The sequence below is a fragment of the Glycine soja genome, chromosome 2 (assembly GCF_004193775.1).
Source record: "Glycine soja cultivar W05 chromosome 2, ASM419377v2, whole genome shotgun sequence".
In the NCBI taxonomy this organism is placed as follows: domain Eukaryota; kingdom Viridiplantae; phylum Streptophyta; class Magnoliopsida; order Fabales; family Fabaceae; genus Glycine; species Glycine soja.
In genome coordinates this window covers 46,825,286-46,840,528 of record NC_041003.1, presented here as the reverse complement: position 1 = coordinate 46,840,528, position 15,243 = coordinate 46,825,286, and the positions used below count along the sequence as shown (strand labels likewise).

General features: G+C 30.3%; 2 protein-coding genes across 2 annotated transcripts; one reads left to right on the top strand and one right to left on the bottom strand.

The window, feature by feature from the left end:
• Positions 1–2,161: 2,161 nt before the first annotated feature.
• On the top strand, positions 2,162–5,298 carry LOC114399470 (amino acid transporter AVT6C-like). Its single transcript, XM_028361675.1, has 5 exons — positions 2,162–2,994; positions 3,125–3,277; positions 3,718–3,921; positions 4,029–4,494; positions 4,726–5,298. The coding sequence occupies exons 1-5, from the start codon at positions 2,631–2,633 to the stop codon at positions 4,841–4,843; spliced, it is 1,305 nt and encodes a 434-aa protein (XP_028217476.1). The 5' UTR covers positions 2,162–2,630; the 3' UTR covers positions 4,844–5,298.
• A 1,241-nt stretch (positions 5,299–6,539) lies between these two features.
• Positions 6,540–7,454, bottom strand: LOC114376870 (protein LURP1-like). The gene is made up of 2 exons (XM_028335182.1): positions 7,257–7,454; positions 6,540–6,671 (listed from the first exon to the last, which is right to left on the bottom strand). The coding sequence occupies exons 1-2, from the start codon at positions 7,452–7,454 to the stop codon at positions 6,540–6,542; spliced, it is 330 nt and encodes a 109-aa protein (XP_028190983.1).
• Positions 7,455–15,243: the final 7,789 nt, after the last annotated feature.

Here is a 15,243-nt window from a genome sequence, read left to right as displayed (position 1 = left end):
TCCATGGTTTCTAACAAGGGAGCTTTACTGAAATGAAATTTGACTTTGCGGTGGTAAAAGCCGTCAAAAAATGATTGATTTGATAAAAAAAACTTAAATTCACATGTTTTTAAAAATAAAAATAAGTAAATTCATCAATTTGACCGTGACTTATGTCCTTTATTAAATGGTTTAGATTCAAATTCTTACCTTAAGTATGAAATAATCATGTTAGAAAAAAAATATACATCTTTTGTGTGAATTCATATCAAGATACGAATAAAAAAAATATGGACTTAACGAACATTCCTTATTAAAAAATATTAAGTATAGATTTGAATTGAGTGTATTAAGATACGAATCAACAAGTGGAAGGCATCTCAATTCTATAGTAGCAGTGAATATTACACGTGTGCAATGGAGATTATGCATGTCCTAATAAATAAATTTTTAAATGCAGGCATGGGTATTTGGAGTGTAAGAAATTCTAAAATTCTATCATTAGGAAAAGAAGTATCCGTGCCTGGTCTCCAATTACAACATTTGATGATTCAACGGCACCCAAAAATGAAGCTTGCATCCGTGTCCAACATAACCCATGCCAGGTTGTTGCACCGCTGCTGCCGCCGGACTGCCAACAGAAGTACTTGCCGGAAGATCATCAGACGACACCCCAAGATTTGTGTCACATACTTGTTGGCCGTGGCAATCCCAAACATATGGTATTTTTTTCAGTTCTTGGGATCCATAACCATTGTTTGTTTCTTATTCATCTTCCCTGCTGCAATCGTTCTAAGGTATTGCTACCTATTTCTCTTCTCTCTATATATTTGTTTTTTTAAAAAAAGAATACTTACAATACATTGATCTTTAACATTTTTTAGCTCCCTTTTTATTCCAAATTAAAATTCACTGGACATCACAAAAAATTGTGATCAGTCTCATTAATGAGTCTAACTTATTATTTTGTAGTTTTTAATAATTTTTAACTAATAATAATAATAAGTAATATATTAAAAAGATTGTGTTGTTAGCATTATTTTTACTTAATTTATATATAAGTGTTGTGTTTCATACCACAATCACATCCTCTTTTGAGCACGGGGACATGCATGGCATATCAAAGACAAAAAATCAAGTGATGGCAATAGTACGTGGTGGTTGTTTTGGCTGTAGGGACAAGCGGAATTAATTGCTATATGGACCAACTTGAATGGTTCAGGGATTGATCAGTTATTAACCATGATGTTATATATATATATATATATATATATATATATTTTTAAGCAACCATGATGTTATAAATATAATACCCAGTCTTTTCAAGTTTTAGGGAAGCCTAATCAAAGAATTAGCAATATGATGATTTTATAAAGATTCATACGGATTAAGATCTTCTACAGTTGTGAGAATAATTGCATTAATATGGACCTTTGATTTAATTTATTAAATGATAAGTTTATCTTTTAAAAAGTGATTTAATATATAAAATTTAAAGGTGAGATTGAGTAGTGCACGTACACCCTGTATTTTGAAACTGTAGTTATTTCGGTTCAAACACGGGCCTGCTTTTAAGATTATAGATCCTTAGCACTTAAATCAGTCTCAAACCATCTTAATTTCAATATCGATCGTATTCTTCTTTCTATATATTATTAATTATTTTCTAAAATAATGTTTTATGAAAAGAGAATGACATGTTTGAATAAATGAGTAAATAAGGGTAAAAATATAAGTGGAAGAAAAGATTTTGTTGGAAGGCAAAAAGATGCACTCTCGTGTAATTTTTAAAATATGCTTCCACATGATTTTGAATAAAACCTTATTTCTTTTAATTTTTTAACTAGTTAGGGCATTGGTTAGCCTTAGCCCTTATAGTAATTCTTAAGATATTATTCCTTTGGTGGCTTCTTATTTATAAGATTTTTTTTCAAAAACTTATTTGTCATCATTTTCCAATTTTTAGAAATATTAATTATATTTTCCTAACCTATCCTTAATTATATATTCTCCTTCAAATATTAATTAATTAGATGAGAAGTAATTAAGTAAAAAGAGATAGTTAGTTTTTTAAAAAATAAGTAAGGACATATACTTTTGAAAGAGTAATACACATTATTAATAAATTTAATATGATTAACTAAATTAATTTTTTTTAATGAGTATGAATGAGTTAAAAAAGTATATAAATAAGAAAAAAGTATTATTATCATGTTTTGAAGAAGAAAAAAGAAAATAAAATTATTATCAGTCTATTTTTAGTATTTGAAGGCAAGAGTGATGACCAATTAGAGAAAAGCTGCATGAGATTCACCATAATCCACTTCCCCGTCCAAGTTCATTTTGGTTTTTGGTGTCCACATTCTTCACGCTTCTCATTCATTCTCTATACAACCACGACGAATCCTCGCGATGCCACTCCAACCTGTCACAAGTCCCACTTCAATTTACAATCTTACCCTTCACTCTTCTCCCCAATACACCTCCACTCAGTCCATTCACCAATGGCACTATGGTAAATCCAATAACCTTAATCATTGTAAAGTTCTTCACTCCAATTACATAAATCCAACCTTTCGTACGTTAATCTTGCAATCTGTACAATACAACAATAACTTTAGTTTCGTTTTTCTTACTCACTCACCGCCGGGATGTCGCCGGTGCCCGGAGCACACGCCCCTCTCCTCCCGGGATCCAAGTCCAAGGATGTTCCGCCGGCCACCGTGTCCGGCGCCGTGTTCAATGTCGCCACCAGCATAATCGGCGCCGGAATAATGTCTCTTCCGGCGACTCTCAAGGTCCTCGGAGTGATTCCGGCGTTGGTTCTGATTCTCGTGATTGCTTTTCTTGCAGAGCTATCCGTGGAGTTCCTCATGAGGTTCACACGTGCCGGCGAAACGACGACGTATGCCGGCGTCATGAGAGAAGCCTTTGGACCCTTGGGAGCAGTGGCAGCTCAAGTCGCTGTTGTAATCACCAATCTCGGGTGTTTAATTATGTACCTAATTATTATTGGTAAGCAAATATTAGTTACTTAAATTCATTATGAACTTAATTTTGGTTACTTGGACTAATTATGAGCTTATGCTGATTATTTAATGTGTTGTGTCATGTGCTCGTGTGTGTTATTTGATGCAATGAACAGCGGATGTGTTTTCTGGGAATCAACGTGAAGGGGAAGTACATTTGGGTGTTTTGCAACAGTGGTTTGGGATTCACTGGTGGAGTTCTCGGGAATTTGCTCTGTTGGTTGTCTTGTTCTTAATTTTGCTTCCATTGGTCTTGTACCGTCGCGTAGGTCAGTGCCCACTACATCTTTATTTGCGTTTTGACTTCTAATTTGATCCTATCCCAGGACCCAGGGTGATTGATGTTTAGGTGGTGGCTATGACTTATGATAGCCAATTTTTTATTATGATGACATCCGCAATTTTTTTTACCTTTTGATCAAAATTAAATCCTTAATATTTAGTTATTTGCCTTACCATTTTGGTTAGATGCAGTTACTTAAGTGTTTCTAGTGTTGTTCTATAATCAGTATTGAAGTTTCACTTGGATCATCTGCAGAATAAAAGTTTGCATTAAAGATCAAGATAGGTTATTAGATGAAACTTCATTTCTGATTGGAGAATAGAATGTGAATTTCGTCTTTTTGGTTATTGATATATGAGATGCGCGTAGCCAGGACTAACATTTTATTTTGTTGTGCCATGCTATGCTATTGCTTGCTGCATACAGAGTCGTTGAAGTTCAGTTCTGCAATATCAACTCTTCTTGCTGTGGCATTTGTTACAATATGTACCGTGTTAGCAATAGTTGCTATTGTTGAAGGAAGAACACAGTCCCCTAGACTGATTCCTTGTTTGGACCAACATACCTCTTTTTTTGATCTGTTTACTGCAGTGCCGGTCGTAGTCACAGCCTACACATTTCATTTTAATGGTACGTACCTAATTACTTACCTTCCACTTTGTTACATTACACCTCCTTTAAACTTTAAAGCACCTAAAGATTTGATTGCTGACAATTGTTTTAATTTAAACTTGCAGTGCATCCAATTGGGTTTGAGCTTGCCAAGCCATCAGAAATGGCAACAGCGGTTCGAATAGCATTGCTGCTTTGTTGTGTCATTTACTTTTCAATAGGCCTATCTGGGTACCTCTTGTTTGGGGATTCAACACAGTCTGATATTCTCGTCAATTTTGACCAGAATGCTGGTTCTGCACTTGGTTCATTGCTCAATGTTTTAGTCCGTTTAAGCTATGCTTTTCATGTTATGTTGACTTTCCCTCTCCTCAACTTCTCCTTGAGAACCAACGTAGACGAATTCTTCTTCCCTAAGAAGTCTCCTCTAGCCACAGACAGCAAGAGATTTGTGAGTCTCACTCTAGTGCTGCTAGCCTTAAGCTACATTGCTGCTATTTTAGTCCCAGATATTTGGTACATCTTTCAGTTCATGGGATCAACATCTGCAGTGTGCCTTGCCTTTGTCTTCCCTGGTGCTATTGTTCTAAGGTAATCTCTCTCTCTCTCTCTCTCTCTCTCTCTCGTAATCTTAGTCCTTTTCTGTTCATTTGAACAATGACAATTGTCAAATAAATCTGAAAAAATACTAGCGACACTCTATTTTACACTATTTCACAGTATTCCGTCTCGACCGACTGAAATTTATTAAAAATATCAATTTTGGTGATTCACATTTCTTATCTGTATAATTTATTTTTTTCTTTTATCAAAAAATGACAGGGATTCTTACGGTATATCAACAAGAAGGGACAAAATTATTGCACTGGTTATGGTTATACTAGCTGCGATAACAAGTGTGATTGCTATCTCCACCAACATATACAAAGCCTTCCAGTAGCACCTCGTAAATTTGTATTTTCTTTTCCCTTTTCAATTTTTCCCTATATTTAGAATTTTTTATTAGGGGAGAGGGAGACGTAGAGAGAAAAAGAGAGAATTCTAGACGCATTTGATAGTTGAGGCACTTGGTGACTTGGGTTTATACTTTCGGATGCCATTGTTGTTTGTTGTAAAATTCGTATATCTAGAACAGACCAGCTATGTAAAATGTAACCAAGGATGTGAGATCCAAATTTGGGGTTGAAAGTGCATGCATATAATATGAGATCCAAATTTAATGTTGAAAGGTGACAAAATTTGGCCACCATTATTATGCAAGAAACCCAAGTGCAAATACACCGTGTGTTAACATTTGGGTAGCTGGTACCCATTATTGAGAACAGATCTTGTAGCCATACATACTGTGTCAACAGTACATGTATTCATTTATTGTATGTCTTATCATTTGGTCCATTTCTTTTAACAATTTATTATTTCCTGTCATTTTCTTATGATCACAATCCAAATTGGTCTAACATAAGCAACTTGACTACATGTGATCGGTTCTTGTTAGGCCACGGACTCTGTCCCTAGTTACCTTATCTATATGTGGCGAGCTGTTAGTGTATATTAATGGTGTCCTCTATCCGTACGTGTTTAAAAAGATAGGGTGCATAACAAAAAATATATATTTTTTCAATCTTTAATTGAAAATAGTGTTCTGATAAATTAGTGTTTGTGATTTATCATTTATTGCTTGATTAATTAAAAGATATAGAAGACTAAAATTGAAACAGAAAAATATTTAAGAGAAAAAATGTATTATTAGAAAGACACATGTATGATTGCTAGTTATTCAATTGAATTTAAATATTTGTATATCAAATTCTGAATATAGTATATGTGTACTTTTTATTTTACTTAATTTTTGTTTTTATACATATTTCTAAAATATTTTACAAAAATTAAAACAAATTCGTTAAGATCGATCTAGTGGTAGAGGACTAGGTAATATGTAAAAAGTCATATAAGTTCTAACTTTGAAGCTCTATTATTGTAAGAAAATAATGTCAAATAGAAGTATATATGAGGCATATCAAATATCGGTACTAAATAATTAAGAACCAAAGACGTTTGCAAATTTCGTGAAAATATAAACGTTTTAATTAACTTTGATTAGACATTAGAGCGGTTGCAAGGCCAGACTCATCTTTACTAGCGATGCTTTGATTTTGCAATGCTTGTAAGATTAGAAGTCAAAACAAGGGAATAAATCGTATAAAAAAAATTAAAGAATTGAATTTTATATTGTTTGACTTGGGGTTGTTTAAAACATTTATCACAATTTTTAAATTTATTATTTTCCTAGTATATACCTAGATTATTTCCGTGGGCAGTCAAAAACCAAGGCCGAGGCCTTTATGTTTGGATACGCGGAAGAGGGTGAAATATAATTTGTAATAAGTTTGACTTAAGGTTGTTTTATTGTTCGGATTGATAAAATGAAAATGGAATATATTGAAAACTACTAGAACCTATTCCATTATTTACCTTCTTTTTCCCCTCAATTTCAAAGAATGAAAAGGATTGAGAATTTCATTACATTTCATCATAATACGTTTGTACAATACAATTAGTTATTTTATTAATTCTATTATATTCTAGTTCTTTATTGGCGTTTTTAGTAGTATAAGCCTGTCCGGGGGAGATCAATATCATATGTAATCATTTACTGTGAGTATTACAAGCAACGCAACAATGAAATCATAATCCACCCCTGCATTGATTTTGACCTTCAAGCCTTCTTTCCAATTGCTGAAGTTGCTTCTTGGATATACATCAATTACCTGCAAGTATGTTGTAATTTAATTTCGTTAGTTTGTAGTGTAAAAAGCCTTTTTTAAGGGAAAATAGGGTCTTTCCCCTTTATGATCTAGGTTTCGTCATGTATTTAATTAGAGTCAATTTAAATAAAATTTTTAATATGCATGTATTTATAAGAGAAGAAAATAAAATAAATTAATTTTCTAAAACATAAAATTATTTTATTCATATCAACTAATTAAAAAGTTAAATGATATTATTTTTTTTTGAAAAATGAGGTACATAAATTGATTGACTAATATTTCTATAAATACTTATTGAAAAAGGAATTTAATTTGGGTAATTTTTACTTTCACATTTTTGGGATTATAATGGCCAGAACAAAAAAGATACTCCTAATATACTACTTGCATTGACATGATGCTAATGACATGCTCATCATATAAATTTTATTGATTTGCAGCCAAATGCAAAGGTGTATGTAGTATTCTTAAGCAAAATTAACCTTAAGCCACTTGTTGACATCTACCTTAAAAATGTTACGCAAATTAAGCTCAAGATTAAAATCTGCTTAATTTATAATTCTATAACCATAACCACATATATACCTCTGCAATCATGGTGTCTCCTATGTAAACTTTGCAGGACTTGTCAATGTGGCTCCCAACAAGTTGAAAGCTGCTGATATCTTCATTGATATTGGTGGCCATGAACACATCAAGCCGTGGTTTCATGTCAACAGGGTGGGATCGTTGAACCCCAAAAATCAAATCCTTCTCCTCCGAGCTTTTGCCTCTATGAACCATCCACCCATGCGGCAGTGTTATCAGCTTTATCTTCAATGTATCATCACATGTTCATGCACCGTCAATTTCTTAGTCTAGTGTTTTAATTGTGTATCTTATATTACTTGGAAATTTAAACCATTAAGCATTGATAATAATGACATGAAGAGTCTTAGCTATACATTAATTAATTACTAGGCAATAGGCATGTAACATGTTTACTTGAAGAGAACTTATGAAGCATTATACATTTTATTTGCTTCACGTATCTGTACTCGATATATATCTGATATCAATATTTTTGTATGCTTTACTGAATATGTGAAATATCCATGTCTTTAATAATTCTCAACTTTATGGATAATCTTAAGAAAAGAATGAAATTGATACTATTTCATCAATCGTTGGTCCAAATTGTAATACTGAATTCAATCTTATTAACTAAGGATATAAGGTTTTTGAATATATCCAAGCATTATTGATGAAAAAACATAATTGAATATAAAAAAATTCATTAAAAATAATTAGTTAAATTCTTTGATAGAGAGTAATTATTGACAAAATCAATTAATATTTCGATAGAAAATAGAAAGCAATTTACCATAATAGTAACATATTTTTATTTTGAATTTAGTAATATCTAAGAAGTATAGAGGAATGACATTTCTCAAGAAGTCTATTCTTCATTTAGATTAGCAGAATTTTGATACATGTATGATCATTTCCTATATATTTTTAGAATAATGGTATCGTAGTATTAGATGATACGTATTGTATTTCATACAAGTATCATATTATGCATAATAAATTAAAGAGAAAAGTTTATATACTTTTTAACACACGTCAAGGCTTGAGCCATCAACTCGAAGCAAGAGATCACCGTAACATCTAACACCTCGTATCGTTGGTTTAAGAAGAATCCGCGGTATTTCTTCTTCACAGTTATTTCTGATGGGCAAGTCACACAGAAGCTATCCTCTACACGGGGAACTCATGTGCCACTTCCATAGGCAATTCAGGAGCATTGGCCTCCATTAAGAATTAATGCCTCAAAGATATATTCAGAGTTTATAGAAAGAATTGCTTAATTTTGCTTAGGATAGTTTTGTTGTTTGTAGTGCAGAAAACATACATAACATGATTAAGCTATATGTATATATATATATATATATATACACACATTTATATGAGAGCTGAAGTGGTTCTTTCACGTTTTGGTCTCCTTGGATTAATTATCAGAACAAACGCTGTAGAAAAGTAAGATAGGGGACCATTGTTTTACATATTTAATTTTATCTTGTGTTTGTTATTTATTACCAATCAAAGAACTTGTATTTTTGTTGATTTTTATATTAGGAAGCCTGCTTAATCTTTGCTATTAATTTCACAAGTTCAAAATGACTACTTTTGGTATTTCTTAGTCAGCTCTTAGACCTGAAGACTCTCATGAAAGCCTTAATATTTGACGGTCGTTCTTTTCTGTAATTTGTCATTCCCTCTTTTTTACGCAATAGATTTGTTCATTTGAATTGAAAAGTTTCGAATTTAAATAGCTTTTGAATTTTACTCATTTTATATTAAGAGTAGATATAGCTTTTCTTTTTTACTTTAGATATTTTTAACTTAAGACAAGTCAATTTTTTATGCAGTGTGCTGATTGTTTTTTCTAACTTGTTCAAAGTTAAAGGCTCGATCAAAAAAGCAAATAGTTGCAAGGGGATATGAAAACAATACAACTCGTTACTTATAGAATCATGAACTTGAGTCATTAATTTACCTTGTGAAATTTCATAAAAAAGAAGGAAGAAATAATAGTCTATTATTAGTGAGTTTAAATATGAGAGAGAGACTAATTTGATCGTAGGATAAAATTTCTAGAAAAAGTATTTTGAAATCTTTATTTAAACACGTTTGCTGGAAACTATTAAAGAATTTCTTTATCTCAAAGTTCAGACAGCCGATAATTGAAATTGTGACAGCATGACCCAATAACTTTATCAACTGTACACTTGTATTAGATACAAAAATATCATGTGTAGATAACAATGCAGTGTTCGAAAGGAGTTTATGTAAGAAATCACTAAAAAATTAACCATTTACACATTTTTCTTTCCAAAAATAGCAATGTGTTTCCCATATAAGTAAAAAAATATTTTATGCACCTAAGAAGTTTAATTAAAATTAACAATAGAACTATTGATGCTAATAAGGATCACAAAGCATGACTCTAAGAATTTGACAGATACTTTATAAGTTATAACGATTATTAACATGTAATCATGATTAGAATTAAATTCTTTTTGAAAACAAAAGAACGAGTATCAAAGAATGCTATTTTTTTTTTACAATAATGATATTTGAGTTAAAACTTATGAGTTCATGCATATTATTTAATCTCTTACTATTAGGTCAACTTTAGTGGGTTAAAGAATGCTGTATTCAACATTTCATATAATTACAACAAATTAACAATAAACCAATACTTTAAATTAACCTATAAGCACACAATAGTGCTATACCTTTATCACCCCCATAGATCGAACATGGCAGAACCATCCTTACAAAGATCGCTGAGACAAGAAATGTTAACAAACCAAATTCAAAATAATGTTTAATTTGGAATGAAAAGAGAAAAATAAGTAACTAACCCATGTAGTCCATATATGATTGCAGCTGAGCATACTGTTCAAACATTTGCAACTCTCGTACTACGTACTAATTCATCCTTTCTGCAGTAATGTACAACTTATAACCGACCTTAAGAGTTAGAGACCACCTATAGTTTAGTTTCTGGAGATATAAAGGTTGTATGGTTGGATGGTTAAAAAAAAATGATGGGTTTAATTTTTCTGCTAATATAAATATAAAAATTCTAGATCTCTTCTTGACAGTAGGAGGCACTGACTTAACAAACTGTTTTTTTTTTTTTTTAATAACAGGTTATCACAACGGAGCACTTTTTCCCTGTGTTTTTCAATCCTTATCTTCACCTCAAGATCTAGCCATAAGCCATGCATGTCAAAGTAGATATGTTCAATCACAGTATCACACCATTAAAGTAGCCCAGGCAAGCAAGACGGATGGAGGGGGGAAGCAAAATATATATTTTTTATTAGTCATTGAATCACAACTTATAAATTTATTAACTTTTAAAATAATTCAAATGATAATTTATAATTGAATAATAATATAAAATTATTTTATTCATTAGTATCATAACATTAAATTCTATAATTATTCTATAATTAAACTACAATATGTTATCACAATATATTAAAAATACAAAAAAAAGTCATTTAATTATGAATCATAATATGAACTATGAAGAGATAATTAATGCTTATAAGAATTACTATAAAATACATATTTTCTTCGATCACATATATATAAGCAAAAAATAATAATTTCACTCATATTAAGAAAACTAGTTATGTTTATTAAATTGTATGAATGTCAACTAAAAAATATATTTTTTTAAAATTAATATTCATTAGAATTTGATGTCAAACATAAATCTCTTATTAAATGAAAGATATTTTAAAAATAATTAAGATTTATTTATATTTGGGACCAAGATATAATGAATTTTTTTATTTATATTTGAAACTAAAGAGTAGTATTTAATTAGAATACTCTTTAAATTATATATATATATATATATATATATATAATTAATTGAATTTGATGCATATTTTACTATAGATAAATTTGATGATAAAAAAATGTCATCTATAACTTAGATAGCAATATGATATATTTAATTATTATAATTCAATGTTTATTTAATACTTATTACTAAAAATATTTCGCCCCCGTATATTAAGTTTGGGGATCTGTCCCGAAAGGATCAATAAGAAGGAAAAATTTCAAAGCCATTCTGTTGAAAAATTTCAGGCTATACAGTATTTTTCTATATCAAAAAACAAAGCAGGAACATTAGAAACACAAAATATTTAGAAATCTTTTCGATGGTTTGAGTGCTGATGTTATCCTTCCATTTCTTTTTATCCTTTTGCTTTCTTCACCATTCTCCCACATGCAATGGCCATGCTACAGTGCAACTGTTTCTCGAATTCAAAGACAACGGTTTTCACTTTTCAGCAACAACGCGGTAGAATATGTAGAGGTACGAGGTTATGCACATAATAATATTATAAAAGAGGAGAACCATGTTGCCGGGCTATACTTCATGGGCCTCAGAATAAACCCACCATAACATCATGAGATAATTGCTATTTCCACTCCCCTTCTTTACTAATACACTTCTTTTCTTTCTATGTACCTAAAATACCCTTCTAAATGCACACTTCCCCTTATGTTCTTCGGGAAAACACAGCAATAATAATATATATTAATATAAGGTACAAGTACGTAGTACCGTAATCAGGATACATTCAAGGAGCAAAAGACCCCAAACCACACATCCAAGGGTTACTCCCTATTAAAATATGTTCTTCATCTTAACCTATATTTGATCTGCAAATTTGAGGCAATTGATAAAAAATTTCACAAATATAACTGAAATGCATAATCTACTTTTCATATGCAATATGAATTTTCATTGTAAATACGAAGATCTTGTAATCCATAACTTAACTTGATATGTAAGTAGTGTTTTTTGAACTTTGATGTCTCTTTTGTCTTAGGTCGCAAATCACGAGTGTTCCCTAATTTTGTTTGTTTGATAAAATTTTGCAATAGTGGGAATCAAACAGTGATTCTCATATTAACTAGATCGTTTTCACTTATATAAACACAACGAAACCTTATATGATTGCATCAATCATTTGTGTTAGAAATATGTATATAATATTAAAAAAATGTTGATAACATACTTTTTAACACATTCTTTTGAGTATCATTTTTATAATTGACTAAAATTTATAAAAAAAAAATTATAATTTTTTAGGTCTTACTTGTTATATAATGACTCTCACTCTTAATTTTATAATTTTTCATAAATTCTAACCAAAGATAAATTGTATTAAGAGGAGTATGTTAGAGAATATAATATTAGTCATTCTCATATTATAAAAATATATAGTTGTGGCACCAACTAGATATTATTATTATTATTTGATTATTATTATACTAAACTAGCTTTTTTATATACTTTTTTTTTATATATTTGTATCATACTAGATACTAGATATAATTAGTATTATCTATTCCATGATGCCGGGGTGTACTATTATTTGTACTGGATCTCTTGTAACCTCACACTCACCTGACACTCCCTATAGACTCGTGGTTTTCAAATTTGGAGTGATGTCCTTTTCAATATTTCTTTTAACCCTCTTATCTTCAAATGGTTGAGTTGTGACTGTTCTTCTTCCCAGTGCCCCATGACTTGAAACCTTGTTCCTGTGGGGGCTGACTGCATCAGTCGCAACCAAATCACAGATATGAAAAACACAAATAACGTAACAATCTCTTCCACTCCAAATACTATCCGCAAATTCACAAATAGAAACACAAACAGTTGAAAATAAAAATAAAATAAAAATACTGCTGAAATGTCTCTCTGAGAAAAGACCTGATAAGCTCAAGTGTTTCTCTCTCTCTCTGCTATTTTGAGGCTTTTCATTGTTTGCTGTGGTGGATTTTGCAGCCTTGTGAAGAAGAAGCTCTCAAGTTCGGACAAACGACACCTCACAAGCCACAACACTGTATATATCTTGCTTATTCATTCATGTCTTTTCTTACATTTTACTATTAATGTTTTTTTATGTTATTCGGATCACATTATTCTTTATATATGGCAGAAGTACCCTTATACTTCAAAAAAATAAATCTTTGTCATATGAAAAAAAATAACTGTGCACAGTAAATTTATTTCGTCTGTATCGCATGTTTTTCAACTCTCCAAAACAACGTGGAAGTTAAATATTTTATTATTTATTCTGTGATGGATATTGATGCAGCTAGCCCAAACCTTTGCGGATCAAAAGACCCACCAGATCAGATTGTTTCCTATAATGAAAAGAATGAAGGTGCTGGTCAGATGAACTAGCCATGTTTCTCCAAAGGTATTATTGGTGCATGTTTGTATTGAAGTTTCCAAAGGTATTATAAAAGCATCTCAAGTCTTGTTTCTTTAAAATTAAGTTTATAGGTCAAATTTTACTGTGAAACATACTTTTGTAGGATAATCAAATATAATCTCAAATTGATTTTATTCTGAAACATAATTTTGAATTTTTTTCACCTGAAATTCAAACATACTTTTATCATTCAAATTAGTATGTGAACTAGGATCTGGAAGAGTGATAATAATTAATAAGTAGAAAGAGAATCTCCATGATGGGTGAGTCACAACCTCTCTACAAGGTGTAGACTCAAAATATAGCGTCAGAACAAATCTGAATGTATATAGTATATAGAACTTTTTTTAAAAAAAAAATCATTGCATAAAAAGTTATATGAGAGAAAAATATTGATATGATAAAATTTATAATGTGATAGTAAAAAATCGATAAAAAGAAACAAGAGGTATTTGAAAGATATTTTAAATAATGAGATATTTATGTATCATTATTTTTTTTAGGCAAAATGTATATAGACCTAAGAAATGAAATTGGAGTCTTGGGATAAGAATGGGTTCTCATATGGTGTACTATATATAGGAGATGTTCTACTTTTATAGAAATCAAATAAATACGGATGAGTAACAGCCTAGCTACCTACAAGGTGTAGACTCGAAATATAGACTTGGAACAAATTTGAATGAATATATACGTCCTATGAAATGAAATTGGAGTCAGGGGATAAGAATGGGTTCTTAGATGGTGTACTATATATATTGTATGCATTTTCTTAGCAACTGATTGACTTAAATTCACTTTTAATTCTTTGTTAAATTATTGTACAGTTGATCTTTCAAACTTTTAATATTTAACAATTTTCTTAGTTCATTGTTAATGTATTATCAATTTATTTATGAAAATTGTTGACATAATACATTAATAACGATGTGACATTGATATGTTTAACATATAAAATGACTTAACAATTCAATACATATGTTGATGTGGCAATGACACTATGCTTATAATGTAACACTAAAGATCAAAATAGCACAATTATGATATTGTTAGCACATTGTAAGTGTCATGTTATCATACATATTAGATTGTGACATTTGTCATGTCAATATATTAGGGTTACCTTAGATATTTCTGTTAAAAAATTGAAGGCACACTAAGAATAACTACAATGCATAGTTGAATATATAAATAAGTTATTTATCTTAATTTTGTGGATCTTATATAATTTATCATAAATTTAAATATTTTATACAAAAATTTGTTCTCATGTTAAAGTTATTAAAATGAATAATCAACTTAATTTTCTGTGTTCTACCATACTTGAGAAATATGTTATTTATGATATAAATATTTTAAGTAACGGTTATTTATATAAGTAACTCATGTCATCCACTCTAATATTTAAAAAAATTAAGCAACATTGATCAAACAATTCATATAAGCATCTCCATTTGAAACATAATCAAATGTGCAATAATAATAATTTTGAAAAAACAAAATTACATAATCATGAAACTAATACCGGACCAAAAATGGATTTAATCCTAACTTATTTGATGTTAATTAAATAGTTATTGCTCCGTATATATAATCGTATTTTATCATTTTACATTGCAATGTCTTTTTATTTGTTGAAACGTCTGTTAATTGCAATTTGTCTACTAGAGCTATAAAGGAGAAGAATTAATGAGCCTTAATTTATACAAGTAGGAAATACAAAACTTGATTTATTTGATTAAAATTTAAACTTTAGGCATAATGCA